This window comes from Eulemur rufifrons, chromosome 17, assembly GCF_041146395.1.
Source record: "Eulemur rufifrons isolate Redbay chromosome 17, OSU_ERuf_1, whole genome shotgun sequence".
Taxonomy (NCBI): domain Eukaryota; kingdom Metazoa; phylum Chordata; class Mammalia; order Primates; family Lemuridae; genus Eulemur; species Eulemur rufifrons.
In genome coordinates this window covers 61,815,033-61,831,357 of record NC_090999.1, presented here as the reverse complement: position 1 = coordinate 61,831,357, position 16,325 = coordinate 61,815,033, and the positions used below count along the sequence as shown (strand labels likewise).

At 37.2% G+C, this 16,325-nt stretch overlaps 1 protein-coding gene across 1 annotated transcript in view; it reads right to left on the bottom strand.

Annotated features, from left to right (window-relative positions):
- ADGRV1 (adhesion G protein-coupled receptor V1) overlaps positions 1-16,325 on the bottom strand; it is a 501,294-nt gene that overhangs the window by 46,985 nt on the left and 437,984 nt on the right. Inside the window, exon 87 of the mRNA XM_069492870.1 lies at positions 3,124-3,245. Coding sequence (XP_069348971.1) covers positions 3,124-3,245 — 122 coding nt within the window. The remainder of the gene's footprint in view (positions 1-3,123; positions 3,246-16,325) is intronic.

Below are 16,325 nucleotides of genomic sequence, written 5' to 3'. Positions count from 1 at the left end.
AATCAAACCCACAATGAGCTATCATCTCACCCCAGTTAGGATGCTTTTTATCAAAAAGACAAAACAAATGCTGGCAAGGATGCACAGAAAAGGGAACTCATACACCGTTGGTGGGAATGTAAACTGGTAAAGCCACTGTTGAGAACAGTATAGAGGTTCCTCAAAAAACTACAAATAGAACTCCCATGTGATCTAGCAATGCCACTACTGGGCATTTACCCAAGGAAAGAAAATTAGTCTATTGAGGAGACATCTGCACCCCCATTTATTGCAGCACTATTGAGAATAGCCAACATAGGTTTCCAACAACAGATGAACGGGTAAAGGAAATGTGGTATATATACACAATGGAATACTATTCAGCCACAAAAAGAATAAAATCCTGTCATTCATGGCAACATGGATGGAACTGGAGGACATTATATTAAGTGATATAAGCAAGGAACAGAAAGTTTAACACTGTATGTGCTCACTCATGCATGAAAACTAAAAAAAAATTCATCTCACACAAGTAAAAAGTAGAACAGAAGATACTAGAGGCTGGGAAGGCTTGGGGAAAGGGGGGATAGGGAAAGATTTGTTAAAGGATACAAAAATATAGCTAGAAAGAATAAGTTTTAGTGTGCTATAGGATGTCTATAGCTAACTATTGTTAGCATTGAATGTTCCCAACACAAAGAAATGATAAATGTTTGAGATGATGGATATGCTAACTACCTTGATCAGATCACTACACAATATATGTATCAAAACATCACTGTGTACCCCACGAATATGCGTCAGTTAAAACAAAAAAAATAAATATTTATCTCTATAACAACTATCAAACCTGTCACGTACTCTTTAATTCCAGGCACATTGCTAGAATATCTATAGCCTGGAATATGACAATAGACTACCCTCCCAGAGCTGCTTTTTTTTTTTTTTTTTTCCAATATCCTCTCCTAAACATTTCCAGTTATCCTTCTAGAGAGTAGATACAAGCATGTCATCCTCATTCAAGATAAAAAAAATTAAAAATTGACAAAATTTTAAAAACAAATCAGAACAAAACAAACAAGAAACAGAACTTTGAGAGCTTTCCATTGCTTAAAGTCTGAAGTTTAGCATTCTGAGCACTGAAAGTTTGCACTTAAGCCAAACTACCCTCTCCGTCTCCTTTCTTACCACTTTTCTAATTGCAAAACCTTTCTCCTTCCCTCCCAAGCCTTTGCTTAATCTAGGCAAGGTCAATCACTTTCCCTTTTTGCAGCCTTGGCTAACTGAAATACCCATCTCTGCATGAAATACCCATCTCTGCACAAAATACCCATCTGTAACCATACACATGTTAATAAACATGGAAGGTCACAAACTCAGGGGCAGGTAAAATGAATGAACTAAGTATATCAGTTCTGCTCAGGGCTTGAACACTGCTGCCATGCAAATATTGTCTTCAAAGAAAAGTCAGAAATTCAGGTTTTTAATGTGAACTTTTTCAATTTTAGAAGTCTGCAGCAAATATTTGGAAATCTAAAACCCTCTTTTGTGTACCATTGTGTGTCTGCCAAATAAAACACACTTGTAGGCTGTCTGTCTGAACCTTGATCTTAGTTCCACTAAGGCCCTAGGGATCCAAAGGTGACCAAGATGGGGCCGGTGACCTGATGGCTCACATTTGGGCTCAGCTCAAATGCTGGGCTCGGCTCAAATGCAGGAGTAAACAGGCCCTTACTCACTCTCATAATGCTTTGTTTACATGGCACCTGCCATAGAGCTAATTGTTTACTCTTTAAATCATCAGATCCTGGAGGGGCAGGGCTGTCTTCTTCTCTCTGGTATCAGCAGTGCTAGCACACTGCAAGTAGGTGCTCGCTTATAACCATATCCATAGAGAGATGTCTACATATCAATTTGTATCAACTGGATTCCAAACCTTTAGCTATTTTGTATTTTTCCCTTCCTAAATTGATAATATGCTTTGATTAGGCACCATCATGTAATCTATGATTTAACTAAAGAACGTCTTCTAAAATAATGGTCTCCAACCTTTTTGGCACCAGGGACCGGTTTCATGGAAGACAATGTTTCCACCACGGATAGGGGACAGGCAAGGATAGCTTTGGAATGATTCTGCAGCGATTTGAGTGATGGGGCGTGGCCGTAAATACAGATGAAGCTTCGCTCACCTCCTGCTGTGTGGCCCGGTGCCTAATAGGCCACAGACTGGTATCCATCTGTGGCCCACGGGTTGAAGACTGCAGTTCTAAAACGTAAACCTAAAATCCTGTGAGTCACACTTCAATTGTATGCTGCAATCCTAAATATATGTATGTATGTATTAATATATACACACACATGCACACACACATATGTATGTTTTATACACATGCTCCTTCCAAGATGATAGTCAAAATAAGGACTACTTATCGATACTTTTGGTAAATTTAAGAAATTATTTTAGTCTAGGGCAGATCTTTTCACTTTTGAAAATAAGGAAAATGTGATCATTTGTTCCATTTGTTAATTCAGGGTGCAACGTTTTTCCATTTGACAAAAGCACTAAAAAGTCAGCTTTAATTTTTTGCTACAGTTATATAATTTCTAGTTATGCTCTCCAACCATGCTCACAAAACTAATTTAAGCTGGGCACTGCTGGACTTGGGAGACGTCAATCATTTTCAGTGAATCAAACACTCTCATTTCGCTAAGCATCAGGCTTAAGAGGGGATTGCTTGAACACTCGTATCTATTTCACTCCTCAATTGATCTCATTTCTAGATACAGCCATGGCCCAAATATGTGCATAGATCCCACATGTCTGCTTTCTGCAAATTTCGTAAACATCAATCCTGCTGAAAAAAATTATGATTTTGTAGTTACTTGGATATTTGTTGTCAAAATGAAGGTGAGTAAATATTTTGTCTTCCCTATCTGTATAATGAGCAAGTTAGAATCTCAGCCATATTTCAAGTGTTAAAGATTTAGTCCCCTGTCATTTTATTTTACAACTCTGCATGGTATGATATTATTTTGTGCACGAATGCACCTATGTGTGGATGCTTGAATCTTTAATATTGAAACTCTGTACTTTGTACTTACTAGGATAAATGTGCATTGTCATAACCAAACTGTAAGGCTTACCTGCAGACTGTTGAAAATGACAAAGAGAACCAACATCCAGAAGTGTCTGTATGCCATGTGCAGTCCTCCCCAAAGCCATGTCATAGAAATCAGGGCAAAGAGATATAAAATCAGTGGAATTTCTAGAAATTAAAAAAAAAAAAAAGAAATTTTGAGCTTCAGAATACTGCATAGTCACAAATTATTTTTGGCTCCTTTCTGTGATACTCTATATGCCTAAGTACCCATTTTGAGAGAACAACCTTGGAAATTACATTCTTATGCCAGCGAAGAGAAGGCACATTGCTGAGTCCATATTCTTTCTGTTTTGCAAATGGAGCTGCTGGTAGGCCTGGGATGGGGACGGATAACTGTTCCTCTCCTAGACTGCCACCTGCTGGACTGTTCAGAGAGTTCCACAAACAACTATGGAGTTGCATAAATCTTGAGAAAATGGTAGGCAGCAGTGTGTTCCAGAAATTAGTGTATTTTGACCAGGCACTTAAAAATAGAAGTTATATAAAATTTGTGTGTGATGGAAAAACATGCACTCACCTCCCTTTTCTAACTAAGACGACCCCAAAATTTATTGCTAAGGTTAAGATCAAAGAGGAAGTGAGTGACTGACTCCCATCAACCAAGCTTATTCTATCCATAATGTTCTCATGTGATTTGTCTTCAACAGATTTCTTTAGGGTCAAGGGACTTCATTACCCTTTTTGCTTGTCTATTTTGAATTTTCTTCGCTATTGAGGTTTCAGAATAATAACCTTATAGAAAGGATTTTAATACTTAAATGACAAGTTACATAAGATTTAGAAAGTGAATCAGATCTTCACAGCCACAGATTTTCAAGCTATTGAAAGATCAGGATAGAATTCATTTTGTCCCATTATTGAAGATGCTCAGTTTGGCCACTTGATTAAGATAGTAGCTGCACAGATCCTCCTTGTAAAGTTAGCCTTTTCCTTTTGTCATTATTAAGTACCTTGTGTAGCATTACTTTGAAACTATGTAACTATGTTTTTCCTTATCAAATATTTGATTTATACATTTGTTTTCTTTTATAATATGGACTTACAGATTCCTACTTTATCTAGTGGGTTATCATCTATTCCTATCATTATTTATTTAGATGCTCAAATTGTCCCTAGTGAGAGCCCCTTCAAGATGGTTTCTGTGCCATTTGTAATGTCCTCATTGTTCTGTTAGCACTTGCTTGCTTTTTGGCTCAAAATGTTTCAAACTTTCCCTGCCTCAGTCCTGTTTTCTTTTAGAGCAGAGTGATATTTAGAAAGCAGATCTGGGGCTAGGTATAGGCATTGCTATTGCTGCTCCTAAGCTCTAACAATAGGTAGAGCTAGAGGATATAAGTGTTTGTGCACGCACACAAACACACATCTATTTTTCTCTATAAAATGAAATCATTAGTTCATACCAATACTTCTAATTCTACCCCAGCACCACAGGGTTAATTCTAATTTTCTCCTTTTCTGTATGTGTAGCCCTTCTCTGTTGCTGAGAAATCTATTTCTCATTATTCCTAACGTACTTACCTATGTAATCACCTCCCATTGCTGTCACCCCTTCCCTTACCCAGATGGCCTCCCAAACTCACTCGGCTCTGACACCTCATGCTGGGCTGCAGCCCACTCCCCACAGCGCCTGGGTTCCGACACCCCATGCTTGAACGCCTTCCTGTGGTAGCCTACATGGCTCTGTACCAAATAATGGCTTTAGGATGGAATTGTTTGGGAAGGGAAAGGAAAAGAAAAAAGAGAAAGTAAAGAGGAAGAAAGAGAGAGGGGAAGGGAAACTGGGAACCTGAACATTTTTTTCAGAAGAAAGAAGGCTTTAGAAGGGGACTGTGTTGATATTCTGCTCAGATATACCCTTCATTGTAATATATACAAATTGTCTGACTTGTTATTATGACCACATGAGGAAAATAGTAATAATAATATAAGAAATAATAATCTTATAAATAATAAAAGAAAAGGTTTATATAGATGAATAATTCCTTTGTCATTAATGCCCTGCAGTAGAACAGGAGAGAATGTATTAAAATTCATTTAGTTGCTATAAAATTTCATTTTTGTTTAATGAAATCATACAATTAGATAAAGGGCCAGGAGGCTAATTTTTACTTCTGATAAGACACTCTAATATTTACGAAACTGCCTCAGCTATGTTCAAAAATTTTTCAAAGATTAGGTATCAACTCTGGCAATTGCGTTCTTTTCTTCTACTGCGTAAGAACAAAATTCTATTTATGGCTCTGTGCAGAGTACAAAGGGACCTGCACATTTCCTATGAATAACTAGGAACTGAATTTTCAAAACTTGGCCTGAATGTTCCTCTAAGTGCCTAGAGCAAAGCAAATGCTATGTGGACAGAGCTCAGTGGAGGAGCCAAAGGAGCATACCAGGGCTGACTAGAAACACCCATCGCCCATGTTTTTCTGGAATTATGCAGAAAAGTGTGGTAGCTTGGCACCCCAGACCAGAAACTCTGCAAGGAAAAAAGCTAGTCATAAATAACGAAGTGTACTTAACAATAGATCCCAGGCTGCTTTTCCAGCAGTGCAACGATTAAGACATGATTTCAGATGGAAGAAACATATCCAGAGACATATCCGGATTTTATGGGCCTGAAGCTTATAAAACTTGGAGAGGTTTCTTTACAAAACACAAATCGCAAAACCATAATCAGGTACAGGACCTTGGAAGGGGGCCATGCAGGTGAGAGGCCCTGAAACTTATGCTTCATCAGCTTTATGGCTAATCTACCTCTGAGGAAGCACCTTTCACCCCTTTTGGGTCCTGAGCAAAAAGAGAAGGGGGGGATGATGATGATGAGAGTTGGTTGGGGCAGCATGCTGTTGTTGAACAGCTACTATGAATATCATTTGGCAAATCAAAAATCAATGTTCATTTAATGAAAATCACTTTAGTTTTATATTTCCTAAGCTGTCATTTCACATTTGGTGTACTACCACTAACTTCTCTGTTGTCTGTAATTGAATATTGACTGAAGAAGGCATTTATAATTGGTAATGTTGGAAATGACTTATGTTTAGGGGTGAATTAGTTAACATAAAACAGAGTCAATTCAATGTTCTCACAGTATTGGGCCTAAGGAATAAGGGTATCTCCATAAAAGACTGTGCTGTCCAGAATAAACATAGAACTCTTACAACTAAACAACCAAAAATCCAAACAATCTGGTTCAAAAATGGGCAAAAGACCTGGAAAGCCATTTCTCTAAAAAAGATATACAAATGGCCAATAAGCACATGAAAAGATGCTCCACATCATTGGTCATCAGGGAAATGAAAATCAAAACCACAATGAGATACCACTTCATACCCGTTAGAATGGCTATTATCAAAAAGACAGGAAATAGTAAATACTGGTGAGGATGTGGAGAAATCAGACCCCTTGTGCATTACTGGTGGGGATGTAAAATGGCACACCTGCTGTGGAAAACAGTTTGGTGGTACCTCAAAAAGTTAAGCATAGAATCACTATATGATGCAACAATTCTATTCTTAAGTATATACCCCAAACCATTGAAGGCAGGGACTCAAATAGGTACTGCACATCAATGTTCACAGCACCATTTTTCACAATAGCCAAAAGGTGTAAACAACCCAAATGCTCATCAACAGATGAATGGATAAATAAAATATGGTATTCACATACAATGTGATATGACTCAGCGCTATGTTCTGAATGTTTATGTCCCCCCAGACTTCATATGTTGAAACCTAATCACCAATGCAATAGTAGTAGGAGGTGGGGCAAGGTGGGGCAAAGCCCTCATGAATGTCTTATCAACCTTATCCAAGCAGCCCCAGAGAGCTGTCTTGCCCTTGAACCATTTGAGGACACCGTGAGAAGATATCATCTATGAACCAGAAAGCAGGGCCTTCACCAGACACTGAATCTGCTGGCACCTTGATCTTGGACTTCTCAATCTCCATAACTGTGAGAAATAAATTCCTATTGTTTATAAGTTAGCCAGTCTAGGATATTTTGTTATAGCAGCCTGAATGGACTGAGACACTCAGGCTTACTAAAAAAGAATGAAATTCTGATATAAGTGCCAACATAGATGACCTTTGAAAACATTGTTAAATGAAATACGTCAGGCATGAAAAGCACAAATATTGTATAATTCCACTAGAATAGTGCCTAGAATAGTCAAATTCATAGAGACAGAAAGCAGAATAGAAGGTACCAGGGGCTGGGAGGAAGAGAGAATAGTGAATTGTTGTTTAATGGATATAGAATTTCCGTTTGGGATGAGGAAAAAGTTCTGGAAATACTCAGAGTGGTGATAGTTGTACATTGTGAATGTACTTAATGACATTGAACTGTATACTTAAAAGGATCAGAATGTTAAATTCTATGTTATATCTATTTTACTACAATTAAGAAAAAAGAGAAGAGGTTGCTAAATCAGTCAAGCTTGTGTCAAGATGAAGTTCCACTCTAGGGAGGGAAAAAAAATCAAATCAAAGTACTTAATTTACATGCTTAAATTAACAAGGAGTCACTAATGTGAAAAACAAAGTACTTTGAAAAGGTTTTAATGAAAGAAATTACTTGTGGAAAGGAAAAAAAAAAACATCAACTTGATACATCAGTTAGTACTAGTATCATTAAGAAAGTCTACCCATGGGAGTTAGATTCTGCTGTGAATATACCACATCTCTTTATTTTTTAGTGGAAAATATGATTTCAATGAATTTAACTTCTATTTTTAAGAAAGTTGAGTGCTGTAATATCTGTTTTCTTTGTAATTGCAGTCTTGGCTTTATTGCTATGTACCAGTGACAACAATAAAGGCTTTATTATGGAAATCACACCCATTTACATGAAACTGAAATTTATTCTGTGTTTACAATCTTCTAAAGTACTTGTTTTAATTTTACCTCACTGACCTTCTGATTCTAACAATTTGGGATTCACTACTAAAACAAACTCATCAATGTAAACCAAGGAACATGACTGTGAAATAATGTGCATTTAAGATATCTATGGGTTTATTTCCAACAGTAGGCACACATTATTTTTAAATTAGAAAAAAGATAAATTGAAAAAAAGAGGAATAAAAAGGTCTTATTTCTAAAACATGGGCCTGTATTCTGAAGTTGACAGACACCCAGCGAGGCAGGGAGATTTCAGCGATCTGAATATTTTCTTGGTGAGAAAACATTGATGTGTTTTTGAGCTTTCTTAACAAGAGTTAAACTAATTCCACCATGCATAGTCACCCACAGTGTTCTCAGCAAATATACCTAGAGTCATATGAGAAGAGAACAAGGCTCATATCTTAGAGAACTGCCAAATCAGTGTTAGGCTACTGTGGGTGGAACAGGTAAGGATAAGGCTTAAGGATTGGGTTTGCAAATTGTTCAGCGAAACACTCTAGCCCTCATTTGGGCGCCTGCATTCCTAACCTTAGGTCACTATTTTCATACTTGGATCCTATTTTGGAATTTCCTTTTCTCTTTGGTACTTCTTCAGCACATTCCCTACAGAGCTCTTGAAATTCAGAGAACAGGGCACTCATTCTTAGTCCTGTGGCTGCTGTCTCCAGATATAGTTACAAATGTTTGTTGCAGCAAGTGAGACTGAGTCTATAATGCACTTGATTATGTCCTGGGTTATTCATTTTATTTACACAGCCTTCCTAAATTCATAATCTCTATTGTCACCTTCTTTCAAGCACTTTAGGGCTAACAGTTTCCAAATCTGTATTTCCGTCTCTCCAGGCCTCGAGATTCCCAAAGATTCTGAAACTCAGTTTGTCCAAAGTTGAATTTAGTATTCTTTCTCTAAAACTTTCTTTTCCTTCTGACTACTATTAGCAGTACCACCATCCACACAGATTTACCCTGATACACAACACCAAATAGGTCAACAAACCTTGACTATTTTATCTTCTAAATTGCTATCAAATTTGTTCTCTACAATCCTTCCCAGGACACTGCCTTCATTGAGGACTCCACCTCTTTTAGTGAGCCTATTTTGACATCTTCGTAGGTAGAGAGCTCTCTGCTCCAATTCATCCCCCACTCTAGCCAGAGATATATTTTAAAAATATTTGTGTACATGTATATATGTGTGTATATACACATATGTGTGTTGATATGTATTTTCATACATAATCATGACATTTAAAGGCTAAAAATCCTTCAGCTGGCTTCCATACCACATAAGTTAACTTCACCACCTGTCCTCTGCCCACCTTCCAGCAAATGCTCTCCATGCTTCCGGGCACCCTGAACACACTGTATTCCTTCATGCATCTGGGTCTTCGTTACTACTTGCAATATGCCTATCCCTTTCATTAGAGGTTATTAAGTGCACTGACTCCAGTCTATCTTCTTTATCTCCGTATCCCCAGTGCCTAACACATGGTCTGGTATAAGTAAGGCCATTTATTAATGTTTGTTCAATAAAAGAATTGTTGATGTGACCAGTAGTCCCTCGCTTTTACTACTGCTCTTTTTGTCTGAAGGTTTGGATTTCTCTTTAAAGAAGCCCTAGGCATGGAAAATCCACAAGTGAAGAGAACGCATTTCAGGGAAAAGATAATTTGCCTTACAGCAGTCTGTCTAAGGTATGCTAGTTCTTTAAGATATGATCCCTGGAGGAAACTAAGGGCCCTGTGGCAATATTCTGAATGAGGCTGAGCTTGAGCATTAGATCTGTGCCCAGCTTCCAATTCCATCACTTTTGAGCCTTGTGGGTGACCTTAGCTAAACTCCTTACCCTCTGTGGGCTGTAATTCCTGATAAAAATAAAGAATAATTGTGGAAATTTAGTAAGATAATTCATGCATCAATTTGACAAGTAATTACTTGATGTTGGTGGGACAAAGGCTGTGTTCCTATTGAACACCTACTGTGCTAGACGTAAAGAGGTGAGCCACAGCACAGGGACTTCCACTCACTCCAGTGAGAGAAACCCGCACACAACGCACCTAGCACAGAGCCTGGCACAATACACATGCTCAGTAGGCATTAACTGCCATCATCCTCATCCTCATCACCATCATGCCTTTTAGTCTCATTAGGAAAAGAGCACATGGCTATCAATAGCAGCCCCCACACATATCTGAAGTTCTAAAATATCAGATAGTAAAGAAATATGTTTAAGTTGTTTTTTAAATACTAGAACCTCCCAAACTTATTTGGCTATAAAACCTGTCTTTTATCCTGATATAATGTGCAGATCACACCCTGAGAGGGATTGCTTTCAACGTGTAGACTCAAAATTCCATCACATTCAAACTATCACTGAAAACGTCCTGACCAACCCACATAAAATGGACCTCTCAGCATCTTCTATTTCCCTTTTTCTCCCTCTTTTCTGTCTTGGTTACTTCACAGCACTTATCAACATCTAACGTACTATATAATTTATTGGATAGTTAATTTTATGTGTCAACTTAACTGGGCTAAGGGATGCCCAGATATCTGATTAAACATTATTTCCGAATGTGTTTGTGAGGGTATTTCCCGAAGGGATTAGCATTTGAGTTGGTGGAGTGAGTTAAGCAGATGGGCCTCCCTACTGTGGGTGGGTATCACCCAACCCCTTGAGGGGCTGAACGGAGCAAAAATGTGGAGGAAGGTCAGCTTCACCTCCCTCTGCCTGACTGCCTGGGCTGGAACATGCATCTTCTCCTGACATCAGCATTCCTGGTTTTCAGGCCATCAGATTTGGACTGGAATCTACTCTTTTCATCCTCTCGTTCTCCAGCCTTTGCATTATGCCACCAACCTTCCTGGGTCTCCAGTCTGAAAGTAGCAGATCACAGGACTTCTCAGCCTCCCTAATCATATGAGCCAATATCTTATAGTAAGTCTCTCTCTCTTCCCTCCCTCTCTCAATTTCTCTCTCTTTCTCTTTCTACTCCCTCTATATCTATATCTGTATATATTTATATCATCTATATCTATATCTATAGATACATCTCCTATTGGTTGTGTTTCTCTGGAAAACCCTCATACAGTTTACATATTTGTTCATTGTTTGATACTCTGCTAGAATGTGAGCACAGGAAAGCATTATCCCAAGCACATAGAATCAAGCTTTGCCATCATGGTACAGGCTCAATAAATTAGCTGAATGAATAAATAAAAGCAAAATTCTGGTTCATGTCCTTAGGGGACTAGCTAAGAGCATATGCAACAGTTAAAAGTAAAATTAAAAGGAAACTGTACCTCTATTATCTCCTTTATTCTCTAAAGAGCAAGGAAGGTGTAGGGAGAGATGTGGATTTCACAGCGGGGAGAGAATAGTTGCTAGGCTACAGGGGCTTGATAAAAAATTTAGGTTTGTGGCTTATAAGCAAAGCTGCCTATGAGTGACATTCCCAGAAAGATACTTCATTGGGATTGTTTTTTAATGAGGGAAAAAAGGAGAGGGAGAAAAAGTGTAATGGAAGTACTGAGCATTTCCCAGAAACAACCCACTAAGATTTCCACGGCCAAATGTCAATTCCAGGGCTATTGAGGAGTCAGGTCTACTCTAGAATACTGACTTTCAATCCCTTTGACAACAAACCACAGTAAGAAATGCATTTTACATGTGAACTACAGTATCTTAAAAAAAGTTTTACAAAATTTAATATACGACACATTTTGATGTATTCTATTCTATCCACTCTATCCCATCCCATTCCACTTAAAATATGTTGGCAATGGGACTCAATAATGTACTGTGGTCCACAATTTCTAAACGTCTGCTCCAGAAGGTAATTTAAGTGGTTTGTAGTGTATCTTAGATGTAAAGGTAGGCACAGCAAACGTATCCATAGTGGAGGCCTACACCTACCACCTTCTGACATGGATTTATCCTGACCTTTACTAATATATATATGAAAGATGCAAGCCTGATGGATCTCTGCAGGTGACATACTAGATCTGCAGGCAGAGAAGAGGGTCAATGTTGGCTTAAAGTATATTTTCCAGGGATAATGAGGAAGAATTTGAGCAAATTCTCAGTGGAGTCTCAAGGTCTGCTGAGAATCCAGATAGCAACACTTAGTCAATGGCTGACTTAGGGGTCTCCCAGAAGCTAAAGGACAGTCCAGTGTCAGACCTACTTTGAGTGTGATTTATTGGGATTGAAAAAAAAAATAGTGCAAGCCTAGAATTATGGTCTTGCCTTGCAAAAGCTATATATAATTTTCAATTTGCAGGCTATAATTTTGAATCTAAGGAGAATAACCAAGTTAGATGAGACATACCCACATGGACCTTGCAAAAACTATTATTAGAGTAATTCTATTTGAACCATGTACTTCAAAGTTGCCAGATAATATTCTGCAGATGGGGGTTAGATAGGTTTGTGATTCTTAAGGAAAAAGTTAAATGTTATGTTTTCTTTTTGTGAGGAAAAAATGCCTTGAAACTAAGGGAAGGGGAATCATCATTTGGGTTCACAGCCATCATGGTAACTTTCTACATACTTCATAAATATTTCATAAGTTGAAAGTGTGACAAAAGTTTCTAGAAGATTAGAGTTATAAAACAAACATGAAGTCAGCTAACTACTGAAGACTGGCTTAACTTAGTTTTCTAACTATATACCAGTTACTCAGCCATTAAAGAGCTCAAAACTCATCTACAGGCACGCTCAGGCACCCAACAGCAATTTTCCACGAAACTTAACTTTTGTAATACAATGAAAATGCACAAAACATCCTTAAACCTGCCTCCATCTATATTTTGAATCTTACCAGATTTAAAATGGCCTGATAATTTTTGGAAATTAGCTTACTTTGTATTCAGCCATGAATAGCCAGTTATGTTTTATAGATAGTTTGATAGGACATCATAGAGTACTCATTAAGATTTATTAGGTTCAAATTCAATGCCGAAGTCTTGAGTCAAACCTGACACAATGTCTTGGAAAAACTAACCCTAAAGAGAACTCTAACTGTGCAAGAAAATATTTTATGGTGTGTCATATATGTCAGTTCTCAGAACTTTTTTCTGGTAGATACTAGATCTGAATAAATTCCAGTTTACTTCAAAGCTGACTTCCTTTCTTTAATTTGGTTTTCTAACCATCACAACATGAAACTGTAACACAAATTTTATTTTATTTTTTATTTATTTATTTTTTTTGCAGAAATATTTTATTTTATTTTTATTTTTTTCATCTTATTGTGGGGGATACAGAATTTGAGGTTACATACGTTGCCCATGTATCGCCTGTCTCCCCAAGTCAAAGCTCCAGGCGTGTAACACAAATTTTAAGCTATTTTATTTTATTTATTTATTTTTTTTACTTCCTTTGCCATGTCACTATTCTAAAAGGTCTACTTCAGTTAAATCCTTTGGTTCTCTGTCAATGTGATTAATTGCATTTCTTCTCCTAAAAGCTATCAGATTATCAGGGCATTGTCTGGTCTTAGAAATAATTACACTTCCGAAAACCTTGGGGTATATTACATACTCTCTATTGTTAACTAACTATATTTTTAAATCAAGAAAATGAATACCAAACCCACACACAGAACTGTTTTCAGGTATATACAACAAGAACTGACCACAAAGCAGTATGATATCTGTGTTACATAAAGGCTTTCATTATCCATTTAAATAATGGCACAGTACCCACAGGTGTGGCAGGGATTTTTATGCGAATGGGAGTGAACTAATATCTTATTGCTCATTCTTACTAACAACTTTGGACCAAGCCCTTACAAAGAAAAGAAAGGAAAACAATTAGAAAGAAAGAAAGAAAGTCAGATTGAATGCCATGTGAATAATCTAGGAAGAGGGAGGCTGTCCAAAAAAAATTAAAAACCACCTATTTGACAATACTTGTATATTAGTGTAATTTGATCAAAATGATTTGTATTCAATGATAGACCATTAAAATTTTCTTTCTGTATTTGTTTGTCAATTTGTATGTAGACCTTAATTTTTGTGAGATTTTAATTCCATCTTTTTTTCTCTTTTTCTCCTTTCTCATGTAGAATTCAAGTTATTAAGGGTTAAACTGGTTCACAGGTGCCTGATATTATTAGCATATGTAAGGTAGATGCTACAACTTTTGCCCTTGGCTCAAAACTTTATGTTTGTACTTTTTTTGGTCATTTTTTTTAAGAGTGGGAACATTAGGATTTTATTTAACTCTAGGTACTATGGGCTTGACATTAATAGATTAAGACTAATGAATGAGCAGTCATACAATTTTTTGGTCACTGTGCTTCCTAAACTCCCAAATGAAGCTACTTTAACTGTTAAATTCCACTGTTAATAAGCTAGAAGGATCCTGCTACATTATTTTTGTTTGTTTCTATCCACTTTTTTTTTTTCTTGGTGGAGTTTATCCAGTTATAAAATTTGTGAAACATAATTGTAACAAACAATTTTTTTTCATAGTGGCAAAGCAGCTTTAATATAACCACAGATTAAGTATTTATTTGCAAATACTCTGGCATTAGGGGGAAAAAAGATGGGAAGAGAGAAACCACATTTCCTGGTGATTGTATAATTAAATGAATGTATTGAATATTGTTACTTATTAATTTACAGCCATACTGATTTATATTGTCTTTATAAAACTGTACAACAGAGCTTTAAACAACTGCACAACACCTTTAGTCTTTCCTATAAGCCAATTTCTACTTCTTTCTTGAAGTTGATCATCTTAATTGTAAATCACAGTATTTCGTGAAGGTTATTTATACTAAAGCTTATCATTTGCTTCTGTCAAATTCAATTAAAAGAAAAAGATATCTTTGAATATGAGCCCTCAAACAATTAAATTTTAAAAAACAAACATGTATTGAAGTTGAAAAATATGAATGGGTAGAATTTATTCATAAAAAAGGCAGAATAGTAGAGTGGTTACAAGCATATACTCTGGAATCAGATTACTCGAGGGCCTTTACTAGCTGTGTGGCCTTAAGTCACTTAACTGCTCTGAGACTCAATTTCCTAATCTGTAAATTGAATATAATATTAATTCCTCCTAAATAAAGTTTTGTGGATTGTGAGGATTTAGTGGTTGAAAAGCAGAACACTTAGAACAGTTCCAGATAAACTATGGCTATTGTTTGTTATTCAAGAAATATATTCTTTTAACATCAGTATGTATTAGATAAAATGTGATAAATAAAAGGATGAATTACATATGGATCCACTTTCAAGGATTATGTATATTAACATATAGTTGTATATATTATACCGTGTGTGTGTGTATATATATATAAAATATATATATCCTATAAGAAAAGGTAGGAGATAAGTATTAGGAGAGACCAAGTTATACATAAATTCAAGGAAAGCAGAAAGTTCTTCTTGTTGATAGCACCAGGGATGTCTTTGTGAACAAGAAGGAATTTCAGCTGGGCCTTGAAGACGAGCCATATTTGAACATGCAGATATTGAGGTAAAGGTAATGAGAATAGCATAAAGAGGCAAAACGGCAAAAGCGTAAGTAATGTAAATTGTTCCTTTTGGCTGGGGTTTAAGGTCCATGAAAGTGAGTAACGAGAAAATGCTTATAGCACTAGGTCAAACAGGGATCTTGAGGGCCAATTTAAACAATATAGAATTATTCAATAGAAAATGGAAAGCCATTTAAAATCTCTAAGAAGAGGTGTGGCATGATTCAAATGGAGATTGAGCCCATAGGAAAGAAAACAGATTGACAGAGAGAATGCTGGAAGCAGGGACACCGGGCAGGTAAGTATTGCAGTGGTCTAAGTGCATGATAATGAAGGCCCGAGGCCAGGGGATGGCAATGTGAACAAGGGGATGGGCAGAGCCGTGTTATAGAGATAAAATCCATAGTACCCTCAAATCAGAAGGCAATGAGCACCTTTAAAAATATACAGATCATGGGAATTCATCACCAGAGATTCTAATTCACTAAGTCTGTACGGAGATTCATTAAACCCCAATTTCTGAAAGCATAAGTGATTTTGGTGATAGTTTTGACACCCACTGATCTAGAAAAGCCTATGCCTATGGAGTCAAAAAATCATATTGGGATGTGAGGGTGATCTGGCTGCGACATCTGTCACTCCACTGATCGCCAGGGTTGATTCGGCTGATGTGGGCTGATGTGGCTGGCTAGGCAGGTGTCCCCTTCCTCCCTCACCGCTCCATGCGCGTCCCTCTAGAAGCTGCGCGCCATGTTGAAGAGGGTGACCTTCCCCGATAGAGGAGGACCATTCTT